Source organism: Camelina sativa, chromosome 2 (genome assembly GCF_030686135.1).
Source record: "Camelina sativa cultivar CO46 ecotype springtype chromosome 2, ASM3068613v1".
NCBI lineage: Eukaryota > Viridiplantae > Streptophyta > Magnoliopsida > Brassicales > Brassicaceae > Camelina > Camelina sativa.
In genome coordinates this window covers 22391246-22406390 of record NC_141881.1, presented here as the reverse complement: position 1 = coordinate 22406390, position 15145 = coordinate 22391246, and the positions used below count along the sequence as shown (strand labels likewise).

The window sequence follows — 15145 nt, the reverse complement described above, 5'->3', positions numbered from 1 at the left end:
TCCATTGTATGATATAGTGGGTCCAAATATATTGTCAGAGTCCGTACAATATAAGCTAAGGTGCTAGTTTTATGAGTCCAATATCGCAAGTGAATACGTCGGTAGTTTTATAACCACGTCGGGAAAAGACAACACAAAGAATGCGCCTACGTAATTTGCTCTTTTCGTTTGTAAGTATACACTATTTATGCGATGTACTCATGTACACGTAATTCAAATATATATATATATATATATATATATATATATATATACATTGAAGCTTTGATTATACAATGGATATGTATAGCTGTATTAACAGAGTAACCAATCTTCCGGATAAGGGTCGCATTTTAACATGACATGCAAATGTTTGATAATTTAAATATCTTTATTAATGTTAATTATACTATAACCTAGTAAGATAATCCGTTTAATTAGTTTACTTTGTATAATATATATATATATATATATATATATATATATATATTTCAGTCTACGTGTTGATGTATGAAATCGACAGTATAAATAATAAAAGTAAAGTGGGATAAATCAGATCTGGTCCTTTTATTTAACGTAGAATTTGCAGAAGGGTTTACAGGAAAATGGCGATTACAGAGCTAAATGCAGTTAATATGAAAATAATTGATTTTCTCTCTCTAATTGCCCATAATTTCGGATCCTTTTCTCTGACAATGACATCAGGTATTTATAGTGGGACCTTGATCTAGGGTTTCTTCTGGCTTCGGGTAGAATGACGATTTTGCTCATGCGGTCTGTTGGGCCGAATCCAAAACTTCTAGCTCAAATCTTCCTGAAATCTTCTGCTTGGACTTTTGTAAATGTTGGGAGCAAAACCCATATCCAACACTACGTACAAGAATATTTCCATATACTTAATGAACTAACTATCATTATTCTGATACGGTGGCGAGATTATTAAGCATCACATTACTATTGTATTAGTTTTGTTTATAATGTCGGCGGAGTGAATTAAGGTGAATCACCCCTTTACTAGTCATTTCGTTTTTTAAAGGCCAATACTCCAAAGCATGAATATATAATTTCATTATCTTGATCAATATTAAATCGCAGCAATATTCTTCCTTCAATCTATTTAAGAATTGATGAATAGATATACACAGATGGAAATATCTGTTTAGATAAAATAAATTTAAGTATGTCTTTTGTTTTTTGGTATGAAATTAGACACATGCATGTAACGGATCGAGGTTTATTCATCTAAATAATTAAGGTTAATCACCCTTTTACTACTTCCGATGATTTAATGTTTACATTTTTACTCATTGCACCATAAGAATAATAAGAAGATATAAAGCATTAATAAGTTGTTTCTTATCATGTGTTACTAATGATTTAGCTATATAAAGTTGGTGCTAGACTAACATGTGTTTAGTCATTTTCAACCTTTAATGTTATTACAAACACAAAACAATTAGTATGAATACAAACTGGAAACTTCAATGAAACAACTCTATGATATCTTTGTGATTTACTCACGTTGATAAATCATAAGCCAAGATCGATCTTAAACTTTATCTTGTTGTTCTAAAGAAACAAACAAAATTTAAAATGAATAAGAAAAGTGACAGGACTATATAATGAGATAATAATGAAGCTGGTAAGGTTAGGAGAATCTGGTTGAGTTTGACGAACATGAAGGAAGAACATCAACGTTTCAACAACCAAAGCAATGAAGTGGCCATTCTATGAACCGTATCAATTTTTGAAATTGTATTCTTTAACTCGATATACTAATATGCAAATATAATAACATAAATTTTTTTTTTTTGACGATCAGCAAATATAATAACATATATTCATACGTATAGTATATAATAATCCTAAAACAATAAATATATAATATAAGATGGGTGGTCGTGCGCTTTAAACTGTTGTATTTGATAGCTTCCCTAGTTGGCAAGCCACATCAGCACATTATAGATACTACACATGCTGATGAATTAATAACAGTTCCTTTTTACTTGGACATAAACAATTCTTTTTTTACTTGGACATAAAACTATTTTTAATATCTCTTACAAGGAGATAAGATTTAGACTTTAGATCAGTTATTCTAGATACTGTAGGATAAAATTTTGATGGCTGTCGATAAGCCAACATGTTTCTTCGTTTATTAACACCTCTTAAACGATCCAAATATTTGAATTGTGTTATTTGTGTTACTAGAGACAAAAAAACTTGTGAATGAAAAATGGTTCATGAACAACAGTGTTGACTGGTATAAATTTTGATGGAAATATAAATATATATATATAAAGGTTTTAGATATGTCTAATATAATTCCTTAAAAAGAGTCTCGGCTCTCGGTCATCTCGGATGAAGATCGATGAAAAAATAGGAGGAGGAGAAAACCAACTTGCCCATAGTATGTATTATAGTATGATATAGTGATGCATGTATAATAATATCATTACTATCAAGAAATATACTTGAAGATCTTTTGTTTAACCGATATAAGTAAACAAATATTAAGAGAGTTCGAAATAAAAAAAAATTACAAAAAATGTGATGTAAATGGGACAACAGATATTCTCTTTACAATACAAGCCTGCATGAATCCAGGTAATCTGCCTTTGCAACTCTAAAGGCAGTATTTTTCATCATTCCATTATTTAAATTAATTATTGATTTGTTAATTTCTACTTGTTGAATTTGCTTCAACAGGAAGACAGACTTAGCTCAGCCATGACGGACCTTTAATTAGTAGTAGTACTAGTAATTAATAAGTATATTTTAAAAAGTTAATATATAGTACAACTCGATTTAATCTTGTCGTTTTAGTTCTTTATATTAGATGGTCCAGATAGATGATTACATCATTAAGTCTCATCACTCTTTCAATTTATATTTAAATTCTCTTGTAAGTCATTTCTCCAAATTGTTACCATTATACCGATTTATCCAAACTTGAAAATTCAATTATTTTAATCTTTATCTCTATACATGATGATCAACTTAAAAGAGTAGCAGTAACAAACATTCCCTGTGTGCTGCCAAAACAATCACAGAGTAGTAAAAGAAGAACTATATAGTTTAATACTAAGAAGACGAATAATTAAGGTATCAAACAACTGGAGATTAAGTTTGTTAATATGACAGATATAATTGAGAGATCATAATAAGAGTTTTTTTTAGAATCAATACGATCAAAAGAGAGAGAGGCAAAGCGAATGGGGAACATGCCGCGTAGTCATCATGCAGATATGTGGGCTCCAACAAAGCATGTACCACAAAATATTATTATTGTTGAAAAAAAAAAAAAAAGAAGAGATGTCTACGCATAACGAATATAATTATTGATACTAGTAGTAGTAGTAAACTAATCAGATGAAAAGAGATTTGATTGATGTGTAATTAAGAATCTAGTTCAATGATGATGAATAATGTATCCCCCTCGGCCCTCGACAGGTCCTTTGCTAGTTTAGTTTACCCACCGGTAACTACATAAATCTCCTCCTCAATGGAACAAATGCTAATTAGGAATTGATTGTTATTACTAAAAGACAGAGCACGGGGAGAGATTACTACTACTAACAATGATTTATTATTACAAGGAAATATATAGAACAATACTTAGGTTCACTCCTAGGGGTGAACTTCTCCATTCACCCCCTAATAAAATAAGGCAATAAAATCTGTATACATTATTATAAAATTAAAAAACTTAAACCGCACTTTAATAAATCTAAACCGACATATATAAAATCTAAACCCTAACCATTTCATTTGTAAATCCAAACCGTATATAATTTCGTTCTACTTATAAAATCTAAACCCTAACCATCTTATTTGTGAACCCAAACCGACATATAATTTCGTTCTAATTGTGAAATCTAAACCCTAACATCTCATTTGTGAACCCAAACCGACATATTATTTTGTTTTACTTGTAAAATCTAAACCCTAACTATCTCATTTGTGAACCCAAACCGACATATAATTTCGTTCTAATTGTAAAATTTAAACTCTAACCACCTCATTTGTAAACCCAAACCGACATATAATTTCGTTTTAATTGTAAAATCTAAACCCTAACCACTTCATTTGTAAACCCAAACCGACATAATTTTATTCTAAGTTTAAAAATCTAAACCAAGCCAATATTTAATTTTTCTTAATTAAAAGTATACAGAATTTGTTTCCTTAATTTGGTTTGCTTTTTAATTTAATTTTAATTTATTTTTAAAATAAAATATTAGATGGAAGATTCTGATTGGCTGAGAGAAGAGGGGGTTCACCGCTAGGGGTGAACCTAAGTATTAATAAAATATATATATGGTCGTGCCTCGTGTGGTTAATTAATAAATTAATTACCCGAATAATTTTATGGATTAAGAGGAAAACAACATCATAAAAACAGAAAAAAAAAAGTTGTAATAATAAAGACAGAGAGGTTAAATAAGGCATATTAAACGGTCATACACAAAAAAGAAAAGATTCGTCTCCTAAAAACGAAAACTCTCAATTCTTCAATCTCTTCCCTCTCCGGACAACACACAATCCATTCTTCTTCTTCTTCTTCTTCTTCTATTGTCTCTGTCTTCTTCACGGGTTTCAATAAATAAAAAACCTTTGATCCTTCTTTTTTTAAATAATTAAAGTTGTCTCTTTTACTTTTTTTTTCTTTTCTTTAATCTGGTTTTGGTTAATAGAGACTCTCTCTCTGTTACCTCTACTGGCTGCTGCTACTTCTTTGGGATGTGTTTGTTTCAATTTCGAAGAAACCTTGTGAAGACGAACAAACCCATGTATGCAATTTTTAATCTTTGTTTTTTTTTTAATAAAAAATTCAATTACTTAAATTGAATTTGATGATGCTCGTGCTCACGCATTTTTGTTTGCTTAGGATCTAAAAATGAGATCTTTCACTTTGGCTATGCTTAATTCAGCTTCTCTGTGTGCTGCTTAGATGAAACCCTTTTTAAAAAATTGGGTTTTTTTTGGTTTCGTTTGCTTACACATTGATCGACCCACATAAGTTGTTTGTTGAAATGCCTCTGAGAAGATAAAAGACTAGATTCAATGCGTTTTTGGGTTGAGATTGATGTTCAACTCTTTTTATTTATTTTGTGAACTCGTTTTGTCTCGAACTCTGTGATTGCTTAATTTGTAAACTTCTTACGAATTTTTTAATTTTTAAATATTATTTTCTAAACTTTTATATATAGTTTGCCTTGTAGGTTGCTTGTTTGGAAGCAAAACTGGCAGTTGGGGAAGTTCCTCTTTTGAGAGAAAAGAAATAAAGCATTCTTCTTTAAGCTCTGTGTTTTTTATGGATTGAACTACCCTCAAGGAATAATTATAATGGATTACTTGTCTCAAGAGGAAGATTTGCAATTCTTCGATGCCAACGATGAGATGATGATGATGGCATCAAATCCAAGTGGTTTTGGTTTTGATATATGGAATGATTCACCTGGAAGTGTGGTCGAGAGGCGGAGGAAGTTCTTGGAGTGGATGGGAGTTGAACAAGATGGTGTTCAATCCAAGGAGTTGGTCTCTGCAGCTAATGAGGAGTCTGGCTTTGATGGAGCTCAAGAGAATTCTGTTGAAGCTGAGGAGAGGAGATCTGGAGGTTTTAGCAGTTCTTCTAGTGATGTTTCTTCGTCTGGTTCAAGTGTTGAAGTTTCCGAGGAATTGTCTTTGAGAGTAGACAAAAATGTGGGTGGATGTGATGTGACGAGGAGGCAAAGCTCTTCAATGGCATCATGTTCTAATTCCAGGTATTGCCAAGTGAAGGAAACAGAGAAGCAGGGGAGTATCGCAGGGTTAGTCACGAATTTCAAGAAGGGATGGTTTACGAGGCTGCGGTCTATGGGGTGTACTGCAGATACAAAGGTTGAATCTAGTGGTAGACTCAGAGCTTCTTCTAGTTTTGGTGATGTGATTTCAAGAGTTAAGGTTAAGCAATGTAAGAAACAGGCGAAGGAGCTTTCAGCTCTTTATCAGAGTCAAGACATTAAAGCTCATGATGGTGCCATCTTAGCGATGAAGTTTAGCGGAGATGGGAAGTTTCTTGCAAGTTCTGGTGAAGATGGGATTGTGCGTGTATGGAAAGTCGTGGAGGATAAGAGATCTAGGCTACGAAGGGATGGCCTGAATGAGATAGACCCTTCCTCTATGTACTTTGAGGTAAATGATCTTTCTCAGTTGAAACCGGTTTTGGTGGATGAGGAAAAATCAAAGAAGGCTACAGAAAGTTTCAGGAAAACATCTGATTCGGCTTGCGTTGTCTTCCCTTCCAAAGTTTTCCGGATAATGGATAAACCGTTATATGAATTCCGTGGGCACACGGGTGAAGTCTTGGACATCTCATGGTCAAAAGATAATGTAAGCTTCCAAATTCTTTTACATTTTTCTTACTAACATGCAACCATTGCTTAAATGGAAGTTTGAAAAACTGAGGCATTTGTTATGTAATTTCTTAATGTAGTATCTTATCTCGGCGTCAATGGACAAAACTGTCCGGCTTTGGAAAGTCGGTAGCAATGATTGTCTTGGAGTTTTCCCTCACAATAGTTATGGTATGCTTCTTCTTCCCTCTTGGTGATTACATTTAAAGAACAAATCTTAGTACTATATTGATCTGACTTTAGTTGCAACTTTCTTTATTTGCAGTAACATCTGTTCAGTTCAACCCTGTAAATGAGAATTATTTCATGAGTGGTTCAATTGATGGGAAAGTTCGTATCTGGAACATTTCTGGTTGCAACGTTACTGATTGGGCCGATCTCAAAGACATTATATCCGCAGTGTGTTATCGTCCGGATGGACAGGGAGGAATTATCGGTTGTCTGACCGGAAGCTGCAGATTCTTTAGCATGTCTGGAGAATATTTAGAACTGGACTCTCAGATACATTTGCATAACAAAAAGAAGTCTTCCAATAAAAGGATAACTGGATTTCAGGTAATGTCTCCTTTTTTCACCTGGTCTTGATACTTTGTTTACTTCTCTTGACATTGTGATGCTAACAAATCGATATGCATGTTTCTTTCCAGTATTTACCACAAGAACAAAACAAAGTCCTGGTTGTTTCTGCGGATTCCAAAGTCAGAATTCTCCAAGGCAACAATGTCATCAGAAAATATAAAGGTATGTTGCCTCTTATTCTTACCTACAACGTTCATTTTCTTTTCCATTTCTCTATGATTGATAACTAATAAGCTCATCTCTGTTTTACTTTGTATTCTCTAGGTGTTTGCAAGACGAGAAGCCTCACATCAGCGTCTCTCACATCTGATGGGAAACACATTGTTTCAGCTTGTGAGGACTCCAATGTATATATATGGAGTAATGATGATGAGTCAGATTGTTCTTCGCAAAGCAAAAAGATTCGATCTTTTGAACGTTTCTCCACCAATGCATCCGTTGCAGCAACCTGGTCTGGATTCTCAGATCATAACACAACTCTCCCGTTTTCTTCTCCCTCTTGTTTATCTCTCAACGAAGGATATGTCCCCGGATCAATATCCAAAGGAAGCGCGACATGGCCAGAGGAAAACCTACCCGTAAATCCTCTGTCTACATCTGCGATGAATGCATCTCATTACAAGTTTATCAAATCCTCTTACCAGAGAGCATCTAGCTCTCTATCATGGGGTATGGTCATAGTCACAGGCGGTTGGGATGGACGGATCAGAACATTTCAGAACTACGGTTTGCCTGTGACTACTTGAGAAAACCGGTTTCGTTTTCCTAACTTTGGAAGAAGAAAAAAAACAATCAGATGCGATTGTTCCTTTCTTGATAGGCACAAGCACATGGTTCTAGCAGATCTTGAAGCTTATGGTGGGTCCAAAACCAGATCCACTCTCAGATTTCTGGAGATATCAATTTAGTCAAAAAGTGTTACTTCCTCTCAAGATTATGATGATCCTGTAGAAAATCTTTCAAGAAGTGGTCTCAGTGGGAGATTTGACAATCGGTTGATGTAGACGCCGGGATTGATAAGGAACAGATGTTTCTGTTTTTGGCAATTAGTGGCGGTTGGAGATGGTTTTTTAGACAGTACGGATTTGTCTGAAAAAATTGACAGGCGAGTGTAGTAGTAGGGTCCTAAAAAAAGAAGAGCCAAGTGATCATGGAAAGTAGTGGCTGAAAGAGAAAGATGTTGACGTTACTTCCACAAGAAAGATCTTCCAATGGCTTCTCCTTAGATTTTTTTTCTTAAATTAGGATTTTTATTTGATAAATTTCTAACCTAGTGATTATTGATTCGTTGATTTTATAGTGTAATTTGATTTTTCTAACGTGTAGATGAGTTCATTTATGTATATGTTTAGATTTTGATTTGCACTTATTTAAGGACTTACTCAGCTCCACCTCGGGAGAGGTTCCGCGGCATTGTAGTTGTATACTATTTTGCAGTATACAGTAAAACTTCTTTTTTTCTTCTTTCCCCCAATTGTATACAGTTAATGTAAAATTACGAGTTTGTGTTGTGTCAAAAAAAAAAAAAAAGGTAGCGTGTGCAAGTATCGACTCAAGGTTTTGAGAAAAAGTAAGATCTCAATGAACTAGTTCTTAAAACAGATAAAAATAGTATAACAATATAACAGTCGCTAATGTCGCTATTGCTAATGTCGCCACACACCAACACACAAAGAAAAACCCGAACACATCCATAATAAAAGCCATCTTCTTCTTAGCTTCCGCGATGCGGGCCTGTCGATGTGCTTCTGCAAGAGTAGTGAAGGTGTTGAACTAGTATCTCTACTAGCTCAGGGGATGATATTTAGGAAGGGCGAAACAAAGGACTTTTATTAAGATAGTCAAAGATCGTCGAATTATAATATAACCGTTATGAGCCGATCGGCAAATTACAGAGAATTGTACTCTCAAAATGACTAACTGAACTATAGCTTAGAATCGGATTTATTCCTGACTCCTGGCCAATGTTACTTGATCCTTTCTGCAAGCCGCTCCCTCGGTATTTATAGCTGATGGGACGCTTCACTTCCCTGCCTCGGGATCGATGTGGGATTGTCTTCAAGTAAAGTCGGTGATCGTTCTTATTCGGGCCGTCACTTATTGGGCTGTCCGTCTCAATTGGGCCTTCTAGGAGCTTTGTCGGCCCGATAAGTAAGAGTTAGTCAGTCTACACTCCTGGATTTTGGGGTGACTGTTTCGATAATAGGGCTGTAGGGAAGCCTGTCGCTGTGTTTAAAAGGCCTAGGACTTCCTTGCTAGACCCGAAGGACAAAGGCGTCCAACCTTCCTACTCTCTCCACTTCCGCTACACAAAGGACACCCCTTTTCTCTCTGATAAAAGGGAGTGTGGTGCTCTCATTCGCGAGTTTTCCAAAGTGCCGGGCGATCGTTCTGAGGGGGATTTGAAGGAGGATGACGCGTTTGACGAGTGGGCTCGGCACCATCTCCAGGTTCATCCTCTCTTCTTTATATATATATATATATTTTTTACAACTTTGCTTGGTTTGTCGCAGTCTGCGAGCTCGTCGTATTCGATGGCTTGCCGCTATGAGCATAGGCTGAAAGCTGCCGAACGTGAGACCGCCCTTGCCGAGGCTGGATTGAAAGATTGCCAGAACCAAGTTAGCAAGTATCGGGCTGAGTCGACTAAGGCCTGGCGAGAGTTTGATCGTCTGAAGAAAGAAAATCGCCAGTTGCAGGGGTCACTGGAACGTTCTTGTGCCGACGTTACTCGCCTGGAAGCTTCCGTCCAGCGAGCTGCTGAAGAATTTGGCCATCAATTGAAGTCTGCGGTTGAGAAAAGAGCCGAGGAGGTACGTCGTGAGGTGAAGGAATTCTACCGCGAACGGTCGAACCAAAATCGTCAGCATATCTGGGATGTAAGGCGGGCTTTTAATCCGATGATGATGAAGGCTCAGGCGAATGGTATCCTGAAGCAGGTCGAAGATCTTGTGATTGATGGTTGTCCGGTTCCTGCTAAGACCGTCCAGTTTGTCACCGACGGCTCGGCTTTTTGGGACAATGTGGTGGACGGTATTGAGATCACCCCGCTTGTTCATGATGGGTACGTGGTGACTCCGACTGCTGAGCATGTTGCGGCTAATCCTCGGCGTATTCCTGGCTATGATGAGATCGTTGATTTTGATGAGTATGGCTCGAACATGCCGTCTGCTACCACCAAGGTCGCGGAACCCGATCTGCCTGCCATTGAAGAACAGGATCCCAATGTTGAGACACAGGCGACGATACAGGAGACGCCGGAACGGGACATTGTGTCCGGCCTTGCTTTGGCGGATGCCGCTGTGGCTCCGATTTCTGAGGGGATTGAAGGTCGTAGCGTCCAAATAGCCGGTCTTGTCAGTGATGCAGGTGTGAGGGATCCGCTAGCCCCTGCTCCAGTCATTGCCCCTGAAGGCGAGGGTGAAATTGTGCCGGAATAGGCCCTGCGTGGCTTTGAAACTACGCCGTTTGTGGCTTTCATTGTTTAAGACTTATTTATGTATTGCTTCCCTGTTTTTTTTTTTTTGGAGTATGACTTGAATACTTTGAGGGTGGTTTATTTCTACCCCCTCCCTTTTGGTCGTGAATGATGGTAACGGTTGCTAAGCTTGCGAAGTTTTTTCATTGCAATTTATTATATAATTTTTTTTTTTAAAAGGCGAGCTGGGACATAGTTTTTGACGAGCTGGGGCGAGACTTTAGGCAAAGTTGGAATTTGCCATAGCATCCCCTTTTTTTGACGAGCTGGGGCGAGACTTAGGCAAAGTTGGAATTTGCCATAGCCCTCCCTTTTTGTCGAGCTGGGGCGAGACTTAGGCAAATTTGGAATTTGCCATAGCCCTCCCTTTTTGTCGAGCTGGAGCGAGACTTAGACAAAGTTGGAATTTGCCATAGCCCCCCCCTTTTTGCCGAGCTGGAGCGAGACTTAGGCAAAGTTGGAATTTGCCATAGCCCCCCTTTTTGTCGAGCTGTGAACCGCAACGAACGGGTTGTTTTTGGTCGTCCTCGAATTGATCGTTCCCCGTCGCCAGTTCGTGTCGATCCGGCTCAGCCTAGTGATGGGTCGGGTCGATTCGTTGAGGCTCTTCCCAACGACCTGTTCTTCCCGTGGAGGAGCCCACCGGTTGCTGCTGCGTTGCCCCCGTTTCGACCATTGCCGCGGAACTTCGTGCCGGGTGTGGCTGAGATTCTGGTGGAGTTTTCTTCTGTCCTTGACTCCCGATGAAAGGCGCCTGGCGGTTGGTTGGTTTAGGACGGTTAGTTTGTCATGTTGAACGTACTATCGTCGAGTTCAAATTCCTAATTATGTTTGTTTCTTTTCTTCTTGTTATTGGTAGATTGAGACTCAGCATCGCGCCTACCGTCGCCGGCACGAGTTTCTGGTCAAGCAGATCATGGACCTCGAGATGGAGATGCGGAAATTGGAGGCCGGGCCAGAGGATTGGGAGCGGTTCGGGTTCGGGAAATTTCGCGTGATGCCTTTCTGGCTCCGTGATCGAGTTCGTGCCTATAGCCGTGAATTCCATGGGAGTCACTGAAGGCGTTCAGCGTATTATGTGTCTTATCGGTCGACGAACCGTTTTTTTTTGTTTTTTGTTTTTTTTTTTTTGGAACCCGTGTGTTGGGTTGATTACTCTTTTCGGAACCTTATTATTACGGCTGGTCGTAATATCTTTTTTGTTGAACGCTTCACCCGCTCGGCGGGTCTATTTTAAGATGTTTTATGTTATATGTTGGCTATTCTCGACAGTGAGACATCACTCATCTTATTATGTCGAGCCGAAAGTCTTTGTTCGGAACCATGTTTTGTTTTTTTTTTTACAAGGGGTAGACGTTAAGTTTTGGGTGCGGGAAGCGTTGGATTCGCGTATTAAAGCCTGGCTTATTCCCTACCTTGGGTTGAAGAGATTGTGCGCTGGTGGCGGTTTATTCTGCTCGTCGACCTCGGTTTGTTTGCGGGCAATGGTTGGAGCCCGGCTTATTACTTACACTTCGCATGGCGTATAATTTATTTCTTTTAATGTATTATTTTTTTTTTAGCCGGACCAACTGGCCAAATTGTCGACCTTGCTTGATTGTTGTTTGTATGATACTTGTCTATTTTGCAAGACAGTATGCTTAATAAAAGAAACGCAGGGGTTTATCAAAGAAAATTTTCATTCATAAGTGGTGGCTGCACCTTTTTTGGGTTGCCTACGTACCTCCCCTTTTTTTTTTTTTTTTTCTTTTAGGAGGATCAAGCCGATCGTAGTTCGAATTACATAGATAGTAAATACTTAGCGATAGAAATGGAAATATAATATATGTAATATATATATATTTTTAATAGAAATAGCGCTTAAGATTGCCGGCGTTCCAGGATCGCGGAATTGCTTCGCCAGACATGGTAACTAGTTCGTAAACCCCTGGGCGAATGACCTTGGACACTTGGTACGGCCCTTCCCATTTTGCACCGAGCTTACCAGCGTTGAGTTCGGCGGTATTTTCGAATACCTTGCGTAAAACGAGGTCTCCCTCGCTGAAGGATTGCAGGTTGACATTTTTGTTATAATGACGAGCTGCCGCCTGTTGGTAATTCTGAATCCGGAGCAAGGCCTGGTCTCGTAGTTCTTCGACCTCGTCGAGGCTATCATAGAGCATTTTGTCGTTTAACTCGGGGTTCTTGACTAGCATGGTCTGACGTAAACTGCCGACGCTTACTTCGGCTGGTGCCATTGCTTCCAACCCATAGGCTAGCGAGAATGGTGTTTGTCCCGATGCTCTTCGCGGAGTTGCTCGGTGAGACCACAGCACGCCATCTAGCTCGTCGGCCCAGAGGCCTTTCTTTTCTTCGAGCCACTTCTTTAAGCCATTTAAGATCGTCTTATTGGTCGCCTCAGCCTGACCGTTGCCTTGAGGGTACCTCGGGGTTGACTTACTGAGCCGGATACGCCAACTTGCGCAGAAATCGTCGAATTTCTTGGATATGAACTGCGATCCGTTATCGGTTACGATTTCGTAAGGTAATCCGTGTCGGCATATTATGTTTTTCCACACAAAATTCTGGACCTCATTCGCTTGGATTCTCTTATAGGAGTCAGCCTCAACCCACTTGGTGAAGTAGTCAGTCAATATAAGAAGAAACTTTTTGCCGTGCGACGCGGGTAGTGGTCCGACGATATCCATTGCCCATCTCATGAATGGGTACGGCGTTGTTGTTGTTGAGAGTAATTCTGCCGGGGCGTGTATATCGGACGCATGTCTCTGACACTTTTCGCACTTCATGGCAAATTGTTCACAGTCACTGACCATGGTTGGCCAGTATATTCCATGTTTTCTGATTTTTAGTGCTAGGGCGTGTCCGCCGGAATGGTTTCCTCCGGCTCCTTCATGCGTTTCCTGCATTACTCGCTGGGTCTCTTCTGCCGAGATGCAATGTAGCAATATGCCGGCCGCGCTCCAACGGTAAAGGCGTCCCTCGACTATAACGTATTGTGCCGCTCTCTTTTTAAGGCGTCGGGACTGCCATTTGTCCGCCGGGACTACTCCTTCGTTGATGTACTGAAGTATTTCTTGGCGCTAGTCAGCGGGTTCGGTGGCGGGCTCAGCCTCATGGTTAAGTCGTGTCTCGTCGTCAAGATCGACGTGTCCCGCTGGGTTGGCAGATATGATGTTCACCTGAGCTCCAGCATCGATGCTACTTACCGAAATACTCTCGACTGGGATTACTCGGCGCAGGTCAGGGTCTAAGGTTGACGCTAGGACGGCCAGAGCGTCTGCGGGAGCATTGGCGCTTCGTGGTATTTTGTCGATCATGAAGTGATCGAACTCTTGTGCAAGCTCCTTAACTATTTTCAGGTATGCGTCCATGCGGCCGCACTTGGTGCCGTACTCTCCATTGTATTGGTTGGCGACGAGCTGGGAATCACAGTAGGCGTGAAGCCTTTTTACGCCGATCCCTGCTGCGAGTCGCATTCCGGCGAGCAAAGCTTCATACTCCGACTCATTGTTTGTGGCGGTAAAGTTGAGGCGGAATGACTTCTCAATGACCTCTCCGGTGGGGGATGTCAGACGAATCCTGATTCCTGAGCCGTTTTGTGACGAAGCTCCGTCGACGTACAAATACCAGTTTTCCTCGTTTGAAGTAGGAGAGGTGAAGTGTTGAGGTAGTTCAACGATGAAATCTGCTAATACCTGGGATTTCATGCACGTTCGGCCAAGGTATTCAATGTCGTACTCACTTAGCTCGACTGCCCATTTTGCCATGCGACCTGATTGTCCCGGGCTATTAAGAATTTGCCGCAGAGGTTGGTTCGTCAAGACCGCGATTGTATGCGACTGGAAGTAGGGTCTAAGTTTCCAGGCTGAGATTACTACGGCATATGCTATTTTTTCCAGGTTCGGATAACGCAGCTCGGCCCCATCGAGGGTTTTCCTGACATAAAAGATAGGCTTTTGTTCACCTCGGTCGTCTTTGACTAATACTCTGCTAACTGCCGATCCCGAAACGGCGATATAGAGGTAAAGCTTTTCTCCTTCCTCGGGCTTCGAAAGTATGGGAGGGGTGGTCAAATAAGTTTTTAACTCGACGAATGCCTGCTCGCACTCGGTGGTCCATTCATATTCCTTGTTCGTCGATCGCAGCAATTGGTAGAATGGCAGGCTTTTGTCGGTTGACCGTGAAATGAATCGGTTTAGGGCTGCTATTCTGCCGGTCAGGCGTTGGACTTCGCGCTTGTTTCGTGGCAAAGGCATGTCGAGTATGGCTTTTATCTGCTTCGAGTTTGCCTCTATTCCTCTTTTTGTGACGATGTACCCTAGAAATTCCCCTGATGTCACGCTGAATGAACACTTTGCCGGGTTGAGTTTCATGTTATACTTATTCAGGGTTTGGAAACACTTTCGCAAATGCTCGACATGATCTTTTGCGCTCGCGGATTTGACTAACATGTCGTCGATGTATACCTCCATGGTTACCCCTAATTGGTCAGCAAACATCTTATTGACGAGACGTTGATAGGTGGCTCCCGCGTTCTTCAGGCCGAACAGAACGTGCCTTGATCAGTGATAAAAGCAGTTTTTTCGCGGTCGTCGGTGTGCATCAGGATTTGGTTATATCCTGAGAAGGCGTCCATGAAGGAGAGCAATGCATTGCCTGCCGTGGCCTCGACGAGCCTCTCTATATGTGGTAGCGGGTAGCTATCCTTGGG

General features: G+C 40.1%; 2 protein-coding genes across 3 annotated transcripts in view; both read left to right on the top strand.

Annotated features, from left to right (window-relative positions):
- The window catches only part of LOC147949026 (thylakoid lumenal 17.4 kDa protein, chloroplastic-like), a 54465-nt gene that overhangs the window by 30791 nt on the left and 8529 nt on the right, over positions 1-15145 (top strand). The gene's annotated exons all lie outside the window — the stretch shown is intronic.
- Positions 4403-8422, top strand: LOC104728602 (uncharacterized). Of its 2 annotated transcripts, none has more exons than XM_010447562.3 (6): positions 4403-4772; positions 5193-6354; positions 6458-6548; positions 6643-6932; positions 7025-7118; positions 7221-8422. In XM_010447562.3, the coding sequence occupies exons 2-6, from the start codon at positions 5329-5331 to the stop codon at positions 7700-7702; spliced, it is 1983 nt and encodes a 660-aa protein (XP_010445864.1). In that variant the 5' UTR covers positions 4403-4772; positions 5193-5328; the 3' UTR covers positions 7703-8422. The 2 variants fall into 2 exon arrangements, with proteins under 2 accessions (XP_010445864.1, XP_010445872.1); XM_010447570.3 differs by having other exon boundaries at positions 4404-4772; positions 5205-6354.